General features: G+C 38.1%; 1 protein-coding gene across 1 annotated transcript; it reads left to right on the top strand.

Annotated features, from left to right (window-relative positions):
- Positions 1-8,342: 8,342 nt before the first annotated feature.
- LOC131224205 (disease resistance protein At4g27190-like) lies at positions 8,343-10,394 on the top strand. The gene has a single exon (XM_058219743.1). It carries the CDS (start codon positions 8,343-8,345, stop codon positions 10,392-10,394), a length of 2,052 nt encoding a protein of 683 aa, XP_058075726.1.
- The last annotated feature ends 2,537 nt before the right edge of the window (positions 10,395-12,931 follow it).

The following is a 12,931-nucleotide window of genomic DNA, read 5'->3' as shown; positions in this document are numbered from 1 at the left end:
TATCCCCATGTGGACTACACCACGAGAAAAAGTGGTAATTGATGGTGATGGCAGTGGATTAAACCTTCCAATCGCTTTCAATCCCTCAAACTAAACACGTCCCAGGCAATTTTGAAGGGATTAGGGTGGATGGGATTTAAAGGTAATGATGGTGATGTCAGTGGATTGTCTTAAGATCCATGGGATTACTATATCCCGGGATCAGGATCCCGTGTCTGTTTGGCATGCCTGGCCAATCCCGGGATCTATCTTCCAATCCCTTCCAATCCCATCCAATCTGCCTGGCCAAACAGGCCCTAAGATGAAAGAACTTAACAAAAAAATTTATAGTATTCTAAAACTCAGGTGGGCTATAAGACGCAAATTCACATATTTTAGTTATAACTTTTATTGGGGTCGCCCACCTAAGTGTTGAATCATCCTGATTTTTAAGATCGAGAACAAAAAGGAATGGAGTAAGATGATGGACAGCCTAGATTTCATGAAGTCATTTCGACCACGTTAATGAAAGTAACGTGAAAGTATCCCCTGTTGCTGCCTGGCCCGGGGAATCCAAGGTTTTCCGTTTGAAAACCGGACGCGGATTAGCTGTGGCAGGTTGAGTAGCGAGATTCTGCTACTGAAGTGACGTCATCATATTCGGTGGGCCCACCATGATGTTTGTATTATATCCACACCGTCCATCCATTTGGAGAGATTATTTTAGGGCATGATCCAAAGAATGAGGCTGATCCAACTCTCGATTGGACCCCACCACAGAAAACAGTGGATATTGATCACCTGCCATTAAAAACTTCTAGGGGCCACAGAAGTTTTCGATCAAATTGATATTTGTATTTTCCGTTTGTTCACGTCTCTGTTAACTTATGAAAATGTTGGATATCAAGTAAATATCATGGTGGAGCCTCAGAAGGTTTCAACGGTGGGCTTCACTCTCCCCACCGTTTTCTGTGGTGAGGTCCACTAGAGCTTTGGATCCACCTCATTCTTTGGATGATGTCCTAAAATGATTTCTCTAGATGGATGGACGGCGTGGATACAATACATACATCATGCTGGGCCCCATATTGACGTCCCTTCAGTAGCGTGTAGGTAATCCGCGTCCATGAAAACCAGTTTGGATTAGGGCTGCACACGGGTCAATTTGGTCCGGTTCTAGGGTGAAACCGGAACCGAACCGTTCCTAACGGTTCTAGGATATTCGGAACCGGAACCTGACCGTTGGCACCCTAGAACCGAACCGTTAAAATCGGTTCGGTTCTGGATCGGTTCCATGGTTCTGGGCTTTTTATAATCTAACCCAATTGTATGTTTAATTTTATTATCTAGCCCATGTCCATCCATGTTGTGGTCCATTTAATGAATGGTTTAGATATTGTATAAGGTGTGCAAAAATACATTTATGAAAATAATTAAATGGTGCATTATAAACCATAAATCATGAATTAAATATGGAAACAATCAAAGGGTTCTTGGTTTAGTTCCAAGTTCGGTTCCAGGTTCAGTTCCACAGTTCGGTTCTACGGATCGGATCCACGGCTTGGTTCTACGGATCAGTTCACGGTTCAGTTCGGTTCTACATATCCCCAAACCGAGAACCGAACCGATGTAACCGGTTCTTTAATTTTTGGAACCCGAATCGGAATCGGTGCACTCTAGAACCGGACCGGAACCGACAACCAGACCGTTTGGTCGGTTCCGGTCCGGTTCCACGGTTCTACCGGTTCAATGTGCAACCCCAGTTTGGATGGTTGTAGTAAGTAGACTGGAATCCTCTATAACACTTTTATCCTACAACACTATCTGCACGGGCAGCCGGCAAAACACCCCAGATATGTGGGGCCCACCAATTGAATATGTAAAATCAACTCCATCCATCAGGTTTTATCCTTGAATGTAGGTCCTTGGTATAAAAATCAGCCTGATCCATAACTCAGGTTGGCCGCACCAATAGGATTGGATAGGAATAGGATGCCAACCATACGTTGTTGCGTGGGGTCACCACGGTGTTTATCTTTCATCAAATCCGTTAATCAGTTATAATCCAACGGAATGAACTTCGTATACATAAATCAGCCCAATCTAAAACTCAGTAAGGTCACACCGTGAGAAGGAGCCTTTATGAGCAATTTTACATTTTTCACATCGGTGTGGACCATCATAGTTTTATATAGAGATTATCTTTTGTATGTACGGTCAAAATAAGAGTCCCCACCCGATGGATGGAGTGGATTTATATATACAACATGGTGGGTGCCATTAGCTTAGTTGTTATACGTATCTGCATAAAACAGGTGTTTTTGATTCTTTTTTTTTTTTTTTCTTGAATTTTAGCGTATGTCCTCGCTACCATTGCCTCGATCTGTAATAACTGTTAAATGCATTCGTTAATTTATTTTAAATGAGTTGTATTTTTTTATTTTTTATTTGGTAAAAATAGAATCATATCTCTGATGTCCTAACTCATGTAAACAGGTGAGATATAGTCAAAGCTCATCTCTACTTTATATAACCGGGAGAGGTTGGTGGACACTTTTTCTCCACAATCAATCCGGGGAAGAGGCACTAACTAGTAAGTTTTAACTTTTAGGTGTCTTGTTCTTCAACAGAGGGATAATTTTGTCTCTTCCATTCAATCATGAATCACGAGAATGGAACCCCTTTTCTTTGCATGTAGTCAGACTCATGGGGCGGCCATTTACACCAATTCATCTGTTGAGCTAGCTTAGATTAGGATGCCATCCAAAAAAATATAGTAAATCTAAATCGATTTACACCATTCATCTGTTGAGCCAGCTTAGATTAGGATGTCATCCAAAAATTATAATAGATCTAAATCGCGCTATGGAGCTGGAAATTGTATACATGCATAAGTTGTCCACCCACGAAATTTCACCCCCCCTCTCTGAGTGTAGCACAAACTGCGTAAACGCACCCTTTTCTCTCTCCTAGTCTCTTCACATGCATGCAACGTGCCGCACACCTAGATCCTCAATGAGATCAAACGTCCATTAGTTACATTCCTATATAACCATTTAACCCAAAAACTATAACCATCCCAGTCACATGGGCCACACCACAGGAAAGAGCTGGGATGAAACTCCCACCATTAGTTTTGTTCTAAGGACCCACCATGGTATTTATATGCTATCCAATCCATTCATCTGACATATATCATCAGGATGAAAGAATTAACCAAAATTTACATTATTCTAAAGCTCAGGTGGGCCCTAAGATGTGAATTCATATGCTTGCGTGTACAGTTGCCATGGTGTTTGTCTTTCATCAAATCTGTTAATCAGGTGTGACTCACTAGGATGAAGTGAATACATGGAAATCAGTCTAATCCAAAACTCAGTTGGGTCCCACTGCTTGAAAGAGGTTTTATGAGCAATTTTATATTTTTCACATAGGTATGGCCCATTAGAGTTTTATATTGGCCTGATTTTTGTATGTACATTTAAAATAAGAGGCCCCACCTGATTGATTGAGTGGATTTATATATACAACATGATGGATGTTGTGAACTTAATTAGTTGTTTACACAGTTGCTTAAAACAGATGTTTTTTTTTTTTTTTTTTTAAATAAAAAAATAAAATTGTCTTTTGAATTTTAGGGCAGGTCATCACTATATATATACCACCACCTCTATCTGGAATATCTGTTAACGTTGCCTCCATTTGTTTATTTTTTAATTTTTTAATTTTTTTTACACACCCCCACACACTAACACACACTCACACTAGTGGAATTTCACCACCTATGGATACTCGAACCCTTGACTGGGTGTTGAAACTCCTGAGAGTCTACCACTCGAGCAAGAGTAATATTTTACATGAGTTGCATTTCTTTTAAGGGTTAGAATTGAAACATATCTCTCGAGTCCTAACTCATGAAAACCGGTGATATATGCTCAAAGCTCATCTCTACTGTATATGACTGCGAGAGATCGGTGAGCATTTTTTCCCTACAATTAGCCCAGGGAAGGGGCACCAAACCAGTAATCTTTAGGTGCGATCTTCAATCAAGAGACAATTTTGTATTTTCCATTCAATCATGAATATAGGGCTGTCAATGGGCTAAGCTTGGGGTTGGCTTTAGCTCGGATTTTGAAATGTTCAGTTCAAAATTTCAATTTTGACTGTCTTTAGGTGCGATCTTCAATCAAGGGATAATTTTATATTTTCCATTTCATCTGTTGTGCTGCTCATTTTAGGATGCCGTTCTAAAAATGCAATAGATCTAAAGTTGGAATAGGCCATAGAATAGGAAAATGCGTACATGAGTCATCCACTTGCAAAATTCTGTGTAGTATAAATTGTGTGCAACGCATCATTGCCCTCGATCTCTCTTGGTTTCTCTCTCTAGTCTCTCTACATGCATGCAATGTGCCATGCCCCTGGTGTACCTAACTTCTCGTGAGATCTAATCATACCATGTACATGTCATGTATTTGCCTTGTACAACTAACAGCTCATTATAGAAATCTCTATATAACCAAATTAGGGTTGCACCAAAAGCTCAAGCCCCATACTTCTTTCCACATCGATTTTTTTTTTTTTTTTTTTTTTTGGGGGTATACAACGCACATAGAGGAGATTCCTAACCATACACGTGGCACTTCTGTCAAACTTGAACCACCCAAATAGTATAATATATTGTATTCTAAAAATATTTTTTAAAAATAATTTTATTTCAAAATTCAAAGTTTTTCCTCTATATAATTTTTTTTTAAAAAATAAGTGTTTTTGCTTTTACCGTGACTCTCTTGACCACATCGAAAAGAAACAAAGAAATCTCATATATATAAGATATGTGGTTTATATAAGGCTTAAGCCACCAATAAGGAATAACCATTTAGGTTGGATTATCTCTTTACAATGCAACTGTGCCTCAAGCCGTCGCATAAGTTGAGTTCAAACTCAGCGGACCTAACCCATTTGATACAGTGTTTTAAGCACCTAATTGTAGTTTATATATAGACTTATTAACAAATGATTCCTCTCTGGTGCACTTGGGACACGATCCAAGGAAGGCAAATTTAGTTTCAAGCCAAGTGATCCATTCATGCCTTGACTCAAACAAATAAATAATATTTTCTTACTTTATTTTATTATTTATTTTATTATTTTTTTCAAATATTATCTAATGTTTTAAACACATTATTTCTAACATAATATACCGTAAATTGATTGTAACCATAAACTTAAGTTGAAAGTATGATTGTAACTAGTCAACTTTCATGAATCTTTTAAATATACAATCTCTATGTTTTAAATATTTAATTTAAAAATGTTGTGCAATATTTAAAAGAGACAACTTCTCCTTAATTATAAAATTTGCTTTTAATAAAACAATGATTGTATGAGTATGTACTAATGTGATTTTTAATTTAATATTTTGATAAACTAATTTAATTTTTAATTTAATATTTTCATTATAAATGAATAATTTAATCAGGAAAATTTAATTTTCCTAAGAAGTCTTTTATTAATTTTCAAATTATCTATTTTTATTGTTAAATTTACAAAAACTCTATGCTCCAAGTGTGTTTATGCATGCCCGGTTGACAAGTACTAGACTCAAAACATGGAGGCAGTATGAAGTCTAGATTCAACTAAAAAATGTCCAATAAGCAGATGGCATAATCAATATAATTTTGAGTAGTAATCCACATATGTTTCATAATCTGGACGGTTCGAATTTGAGGTGCATGCCATGTATAGAGCTTCGCTTATGTCTTATAAAATGAGAAAGTTAGATTGATCTCCATTTTTGAAGTATTGAAAAAAATTATACAGAAGAAACCCTCTTAGATTTTAATTAATGACAATTTCTAAGTTCTACTGAGGGTACCAGAAATGAAGTACCAGAAATTAATTGTTTTGTGATGCCCTTTGCTCCTAAAAATCAAAACCTAGGGTGCATTTAGTTGTAACTTGGAGTAGTTCTGTTTAAAAGTCCTTTCATCTTATCAACTTTGACTCAAGCATACTATTCATTTTTTAAATTTGTCCATTCTAATTGTTGATCTTCTCTATTGTCTCAGATGGACTGTTAATCTTCAATTTCAAATCAATCAAATCATTCATCTCCAATTTTTGCCCAATTAGACCATTCTTTTTTGAAATCAATCTAATTACTCTTGATCTTTGATATTTACCTAGTTGGACTGTTCGTCCTCAATATCAGTTCAATCTAAACCATTGATCTTCAATTTTGGACTGATCGGACCATCCGTCTTTTGTGTTGGTCCAATCGAAGCATTTATTTTTTAACATTGTTCGAATCACATCCTTTGTCTACGATATCGGTACAACCAGTCTGTTGATTTTTAACACCAACCAAATTGGACCATTCATCTTCAATTCCGATACAAATGGACTGGTAATCTTCAATAACGGCCCAACGGACCACTGATATCTAATTTTGGACTAATCATACTGATCATCTATGGTATCGGTTCAATCGGACTGTTCATCTTGAGTATTGTCCCAATTGGGTTATTAAAATTCGACATCTATCCAATCAGGTCGTTGATTTTCCAAATTGGCGCAATTGGACCATACATCTCCATATTCATCACAATTGGACTGTTCATCATTAGTACTGAGTCGGTCCATTGATCTTCATTTTTGGACTAATCAGGCTCTTCATCCATGATATCAGATCACTCATCTTTAGTATCATTCCATAAGAACATGGGCTTCAAAATTGGCCCAAATGCTCGTTGATTTTCAATATGGGCTCAATTATATCATTCATCTCCAATTTCAAGATAATTTGACTATTCATCTTCAACAATGGTGCAATGAGACTATTGATAATTTGATCTAATTGAATTGTTCATCTTTGATATTGGTCCAATTGAACTATTCATCTTTAATATCATTTGAACGTGCCATTCCACTTAATTTGACATCGGTCCTTCTGGCTATTGATTTCAAAATTGGCTTAGTCAGACCAATCAATGAATAGACCAACAGTCTTGTGGGTCCACAGTAAATGTATCACTTACATGGACTCGATCACTTACATGGACTTGGACTACCTGTCATGTGGAGAGAGAGAGAGAGAGACAAAGAGAGAGAGAGAGAGACTCTTACAAGAAATAGGTCAAAAGGGGGCTTATACCCATACCCAGCAATGGATACTTGATGTAGAGCGGGTCACGGACACTTTCATGGCAAAGATGGACCAGAGAAGGCCCGCTTGGAAGCAGAAATGATCAAGACCGTTAGAACCTTAAAACAATCATATCTTGCAAACCGCAATGGGTTTTTCGACATATCATATATGATTTTAGGGTAGAAGAAGCTACTTTAGCCAACCAACCTGCTATGCCGGGTTGCCCACGCCAGATTTGCGAGATTCCATCAGATCAATGGTTGAAAGTCCATTTTATTTTCGTTTTTACTATAAATAGTAAGTTCTAATTCGATAATAACTTTTGATCCTTTGAGTTGTAGGAGTCGTGCCCAACATAAAAAGGGCTTAGAAAAATTAGGAGAATGACATGGTTAGGCCACATTGTACACTTACAATTTTGGCCGAAAACCATGAAGTCTAGTAGGAATCATGACCGTCTATAAATAGTAAGTTTACTATTTATAGTAAATCACGTTTTTAGGGAGTTTGAGTCTAAAAATACGTCCTAGGTTTGAACTCATTATTTAAAGAATTGTAATTTCCTTTTTATAATCAATCAATTTATTTTCGAAATTATTAGAAATTATTTCTATTTTATCCCTCGTGGATTTGAGGAAACCTTATGATGAATCCAGAGAGCTTGAAAAGATGGTGATCAACCTCATCAACTGCGCCTATACCAAAATTAAGCTGTGAACTATACATGTGGCCTACATTATTGTTGGACCTAAAGAACTTGGGCCATCCTCTTTCATGATTTAGTGATGTTTTCGATCTATCACACTAGTAATTGATATACACATGGCATTCAGTTATTCAATTATTAAATAGTGAATTATACATGTGAATGACATACACAATCCACACACCAAGGTGGGCCTACTTTTCATGGTGAGTTTACCTTGTTAGATAGGTTTCATGGTATCCACAATACACACAGCAAGGTGGATGGGGATCACATCCACATTCAGATTTTGCTTCCCACCAACCTTTGTTAGCAAGCAAACAATTTCATGTGTAGTCAACCAAGTGTTGTGGCTGAATCCTGAACTTTTTTGAATGATCAACTTGATAGTGAGCTAAATCGAATTGCCTTAAATGAGTTTCATTAATATTTATCTTAAAAAATAATCCAGTTTTTCTCCTTGTTATTGTTGTTGTTGTTTATGATGCTATTTGTGTTGAATAGGCAATGGATGCGGTGGATTTAGCTATTGTTGAAATCGGAAAGTGTGTGTTGAATCCTCTTAAGAAACACATGGGCTACCTTATTCATTTTAATGACAATGTTAAGGATCTGAAAGACCGCGTAGAAGATCTAGTGGCCAAGAGAGAGCATATAGATCAACGGGTAAGCACAGGTTGCTCCAACGGCGAAGAAGAAATTGGAGAAGTTAAGCTATGGCTAACACGAGCTGTTCACATGAAAGAAGAAGCAGAGAGGATAGAGCAAAGAGTGGCAGAAAACACGAGACGTCTGTTTTGTTCGAATCTAAGCTGGCGTTATAGTATAAGCAAGGAAGCAAAACAAGCAATGGAGAGTATTTCCAAGCACTGCAATGAAGGGAATTTCATGAGGGTGACAATGCCCCCACTCATTCCTAAAGTCATAAATCAGCCAGCTCCATCAATCAAGGGTCTACCATCAGTGGAATCATCCTTCGAAAAAGTCATGAATGCTTTAGGTGATGAAAATATCAAAATAATTGGTGTATGGGGCATGGGTGGCATTGGCAAAACTACCCTTGTGAACAATGTGAATAATAGGTTGGAAGGTACACAAAAATTCAATAAAGTCATAATTGTGACCGCTTCAAAGGACGTGGAAATCAGAAAGATCCAGGGCGACATTGCATATAGATTGGGCTTGACTTTGAAGAATGAAACCTCGCGAGCAACTGACCTGAGTAACAGATTAATAAAAGAGAAGCCCTTTCTCATCATCTTTGATGATTTATGGGAGCGACTTGATTTGGCCAATGTAGGGATTCCCTCTATTAACAGCCTTGAGGGTTGTAAGATCTTATTCACAACTCGAAGTGAAGATGTGTGCAGAGGAATGGAAAGCGAAGTTAATATCAAAGTAGAAGCGCTCTCAGATGATGAATCGTGGAAACTATTCAAAGAGAAAGCAGGTGATGTTGTTGATGACCCTTCCTTGCATACCAAGGCAAGAGAGGTTTTCAAGGAATGTGGCGGTCTTCCACTTGCAATTATAACACTTGGAAGGGCACTCAGAGGCGTGAGAAATTCTAGTGTGTGGGATAATGCATTGTCACAGCTGAAGAGGTCTGCGCCAAGCGATATCAAAGACATGGAGAGGAGTGTGTACCAGTCTATCAAACTCAGCTATGACCATTTGCGAGTTGAGTTGAAACCGGGGTTCTTGTTCTGCTGTTTGTTTCCTGAAGATTATGATATTCATGTTGACAGGATGATCAAACTATGGAAAGGTGAAGGCTTTTTGGAAGACGGTGGAAGTTTGAATGAAACAATAAATAAAGGGCACACTTGGGTTGAAGAACTTAAATCTTCTTGTTTGTTATTAGAAGGTAAAGATGAAGGATATGTGAAGATGCATGACATTGTAAGGGATGTTGCCATTTCGATTTCATTAAAAGAAGATGAGCACTACAAATCTTTGGTGAGAGCTGGAGTTGGATTGAAAGGTTTGATAAACTGGGAGGAATACAAGAGGATTTCTCTCATGAGAAGTGGAATTGATAAATTGCCAAAAGGGATGCATTGTCCTAGATTGCTGACATTGATGATGTCTGAAAACAAGGAGCTGACTGAAATACAGGGCTGGGTTTTGGAAGCAACAATAGAACTTCGGGTTCTCGATCTAAGCATAACGACTATCAGTAGGTTACCACCGTCGCTATCAAACCTGGTGAATCTACGGGTGCTTTGCCTAAGAAAGTGCATATTTAAAGGGACTTGTCTATCAGCACTTCAAGGACTGAAGCAGCTTGAATCCCTCGATCTGTCACGGAACAAATACTTACATGAGTTGCCAACTGAAATTGGAGAATTGGTTAATCTAGTGAGCTTGGACTTGACAGAGACTTGGCATCTTTCAATTGTTCCAAGTGGTATTATATCAAGGTTGACTCACTTGGAAGAATTGAAGATGTGGAAGAGCTTTTGCAAGTGGGAGGTTGAAGGAAAAGATGCAAGCAGCAGCAGCAACAACAGTGCTACTTTTGGTGAGGTGGCATCTCTGAAAGAATTGTCTCATTGAGAACTCTGGATTGAGGATGTGGAATGTTTCCAACAAGACTATCCTCAGATTATACATTGGGCAAAATTGAAGAAGTTTGTTTTCTTCATATACCAATCAAGGCATGAAAGAAATTTTTTCGATTATGATTTAGAATACTTACCTGGATTCTTCTCTACTTCCTGGAGAGTGATGGTGCTAGCTGGTTGTAGTGCCATTCCAAGATGGGTTAGAATGCTTTTACCACAGATTACATATTTAAAGTTACATGGTTGCAAGGGTCCAAGGGTACTTGATGGTGGTGGGGGATTCCCATGTTTGGAAAGACTTGAGATTGGGAAATGTGTTGATATGAAATATGTTGTCAGTGCAAAGGAGTCTCCAGAAAATGCATTTCCTAATTTACAAAGATTAGTGTTAAAAGATTTGCCAAATCTAGAGAAGGTTGTCTCTAAGGATGAAGATGGATTTCTTCCAAATACATTCCTCAGCAATCTTAGGGACCTGGAAGTGCGTAGATGTCCTAAACTAAAGCATCTACTCTCATCTTGTCTATTGACAAGAATGGAGAATCTAACCACAATCGAGGTGAGCGATTGTGAAGGAATGGAGCATGTGTTTGCTGGACCGCCCATGAAGGTGCAGCACGATGATCTCTCTAAACTGGAAACCTTGAGTCTTGAAGAGCTACTAAGCTTGAAGAGTATTTGGGAAATGGGGTTAGTTGTAAAGCTCCAAAACCTCACTAATCTGACACTTTGGGGTTGCCATGGCTTGAAGAAGACTGTTATGTCATCGGTGCAGATGAAGGGTGGGCTTCCTAATCTTGTCACGCTCACCATAGATAGTTGCAAAGGAGTAGAGGAGATCATTTCCAATGTGGTGGATAATGAGGGTCTCCTACCTAAACTAAGAGATCTATGCTTAGTCTGCCTACCGGAATTGGTGCGAATCTGTGGAGTAAATGAAGATGGTGATCCCCCAGTGAAACTGGATTGGCATTCTTTGGAATTAATAACAGTGCAAAGATGTCCCAAGCTTAAGAAGCTGCTGCTTCTGCAAGGCGGGCCGATAGTGCACCGTCTTTGCGAGAAATTAGGGGAGAAAGTGAATGGTGGGAGAAATTGGATTGGGAAGAAGAGGACACCGTTGCGTCCCATGTCCAACCCTTTTTTAGGGAGGTGTTGTATTGTGGTGGTATATTTATAATACATTTTCTCACATGGCACGTGTAAGTATAAAGCATGTGTCTAAGGGGTCGTTTGAATGCCTGTAAATGGGGGCAAGATGTAAATGATTTATAGGAAAATCATTTACAAACTGCATTTGGATACTTTTTTGGGTTGTAAATCATTTACAGCAGGTTGTAAATGATATACAACATTTACCCATCTCAGGCAAAAAGGTGGGATTTTATTTCCAGATTCTCTATTTACAGCTTAATGGCTATATTTTCAAAGATTGGCTCTCCATTTTTACAGTTAATCCAAACATAGACAATCATTTACTTGTAAATCATTTACAACTTAGCCAAATAGGATAGGCCATAAATGGTTACACTTGTAAATCTATTTATAGACATCCAATCGACCTCTAAAATTTGAGCTTTCTGTAAGGTCAGATATCACACATCTTTTGAATTGGGACACATCCACCCACATGGATGCCTACGTTTCTCATGTGTAATATTGCAATCTTGACACTTCCCAAGCTCATACACAGAAAGCTGCCAATATGGCGTGTGTGATATCTGAGCTTCCCTCAATGTGCACCACACTGTTTTATCATTATTAGTTTTGCATTGTGGCCCACCTGAAGGGTGAAATGGCCTATAATCATTTAACCATAATGTCTAATCAGTGCCGACCAGCTGATGGAAACCTCGATGTGTCATACACACATACCATATTGCCCATGTGGCTTCATGTTTATGGAAGCAGGTCTACATTACTTACAGGGGCTTAGCAAACCTCTTTTCAATTTTTGTTACTAATATTATTATTACTATTATTTGGGTTGAAATTCGATACATATCTAATGTTTATGTACTGATCCTGTTGCCAATTGCAGTGGGATCTGTATCGTTGATGAGCAAAAGTTCGGTACCTATGAAGGGCTATGACAGATGATGCACAGGTGCTAAGAAATTGTACACTTGTAGCATACATGCGATACAAGTTAAGCTATCTAAATTATGGGTCTAATTAACTTTAGATGTATTATTAATCAAAAGTTAAGCTATCTAAATTATGGGTCTAATTAACTTTAGATGTATCATTAATCAAATATTACACTTGTTTGATTATCTAACAGACAAATCTGTTCCAACAAGTGGAAGTGCAGTTGGCGGGAACCCAAGGGGCCAGTTTCAAATCCATATACACAGACGAACAATCGTGCAGCAGCAGTGGGTCCAAACCGTTCAAAAGCCAAGCAGAAGAGGCAGTTGGATACGGCAACTGTCAAAGAAGAGAAGATACAATTTTGTGTGGGTGTTGATGAGAGAATCCAAGATGTAAGTAACTAATTCAATGTGCGCCGCAGTGTTTATTATTTTT

This window comes from Magnolia sinica, chromosome 13 (assembly GCF_029962835.1).
Source record: "Magnolia sinica isolate HGM2019 chromosome 13, MsV1, whole genome shotgun sequence".
In the NCBI taxonomy this organism is placed as follows: domain Eukaryota; kingdom Viridiplantae; phylum Streptophyta; class Magnoliopsida; order Magnoliales; family Magnoliaceae; genus Magnolia; species Magnolia sinica.
Note: the sequence above shows the minus strand (reverse complement) of the source record. Positions and strands in the feature narration are given on the sequence as shown.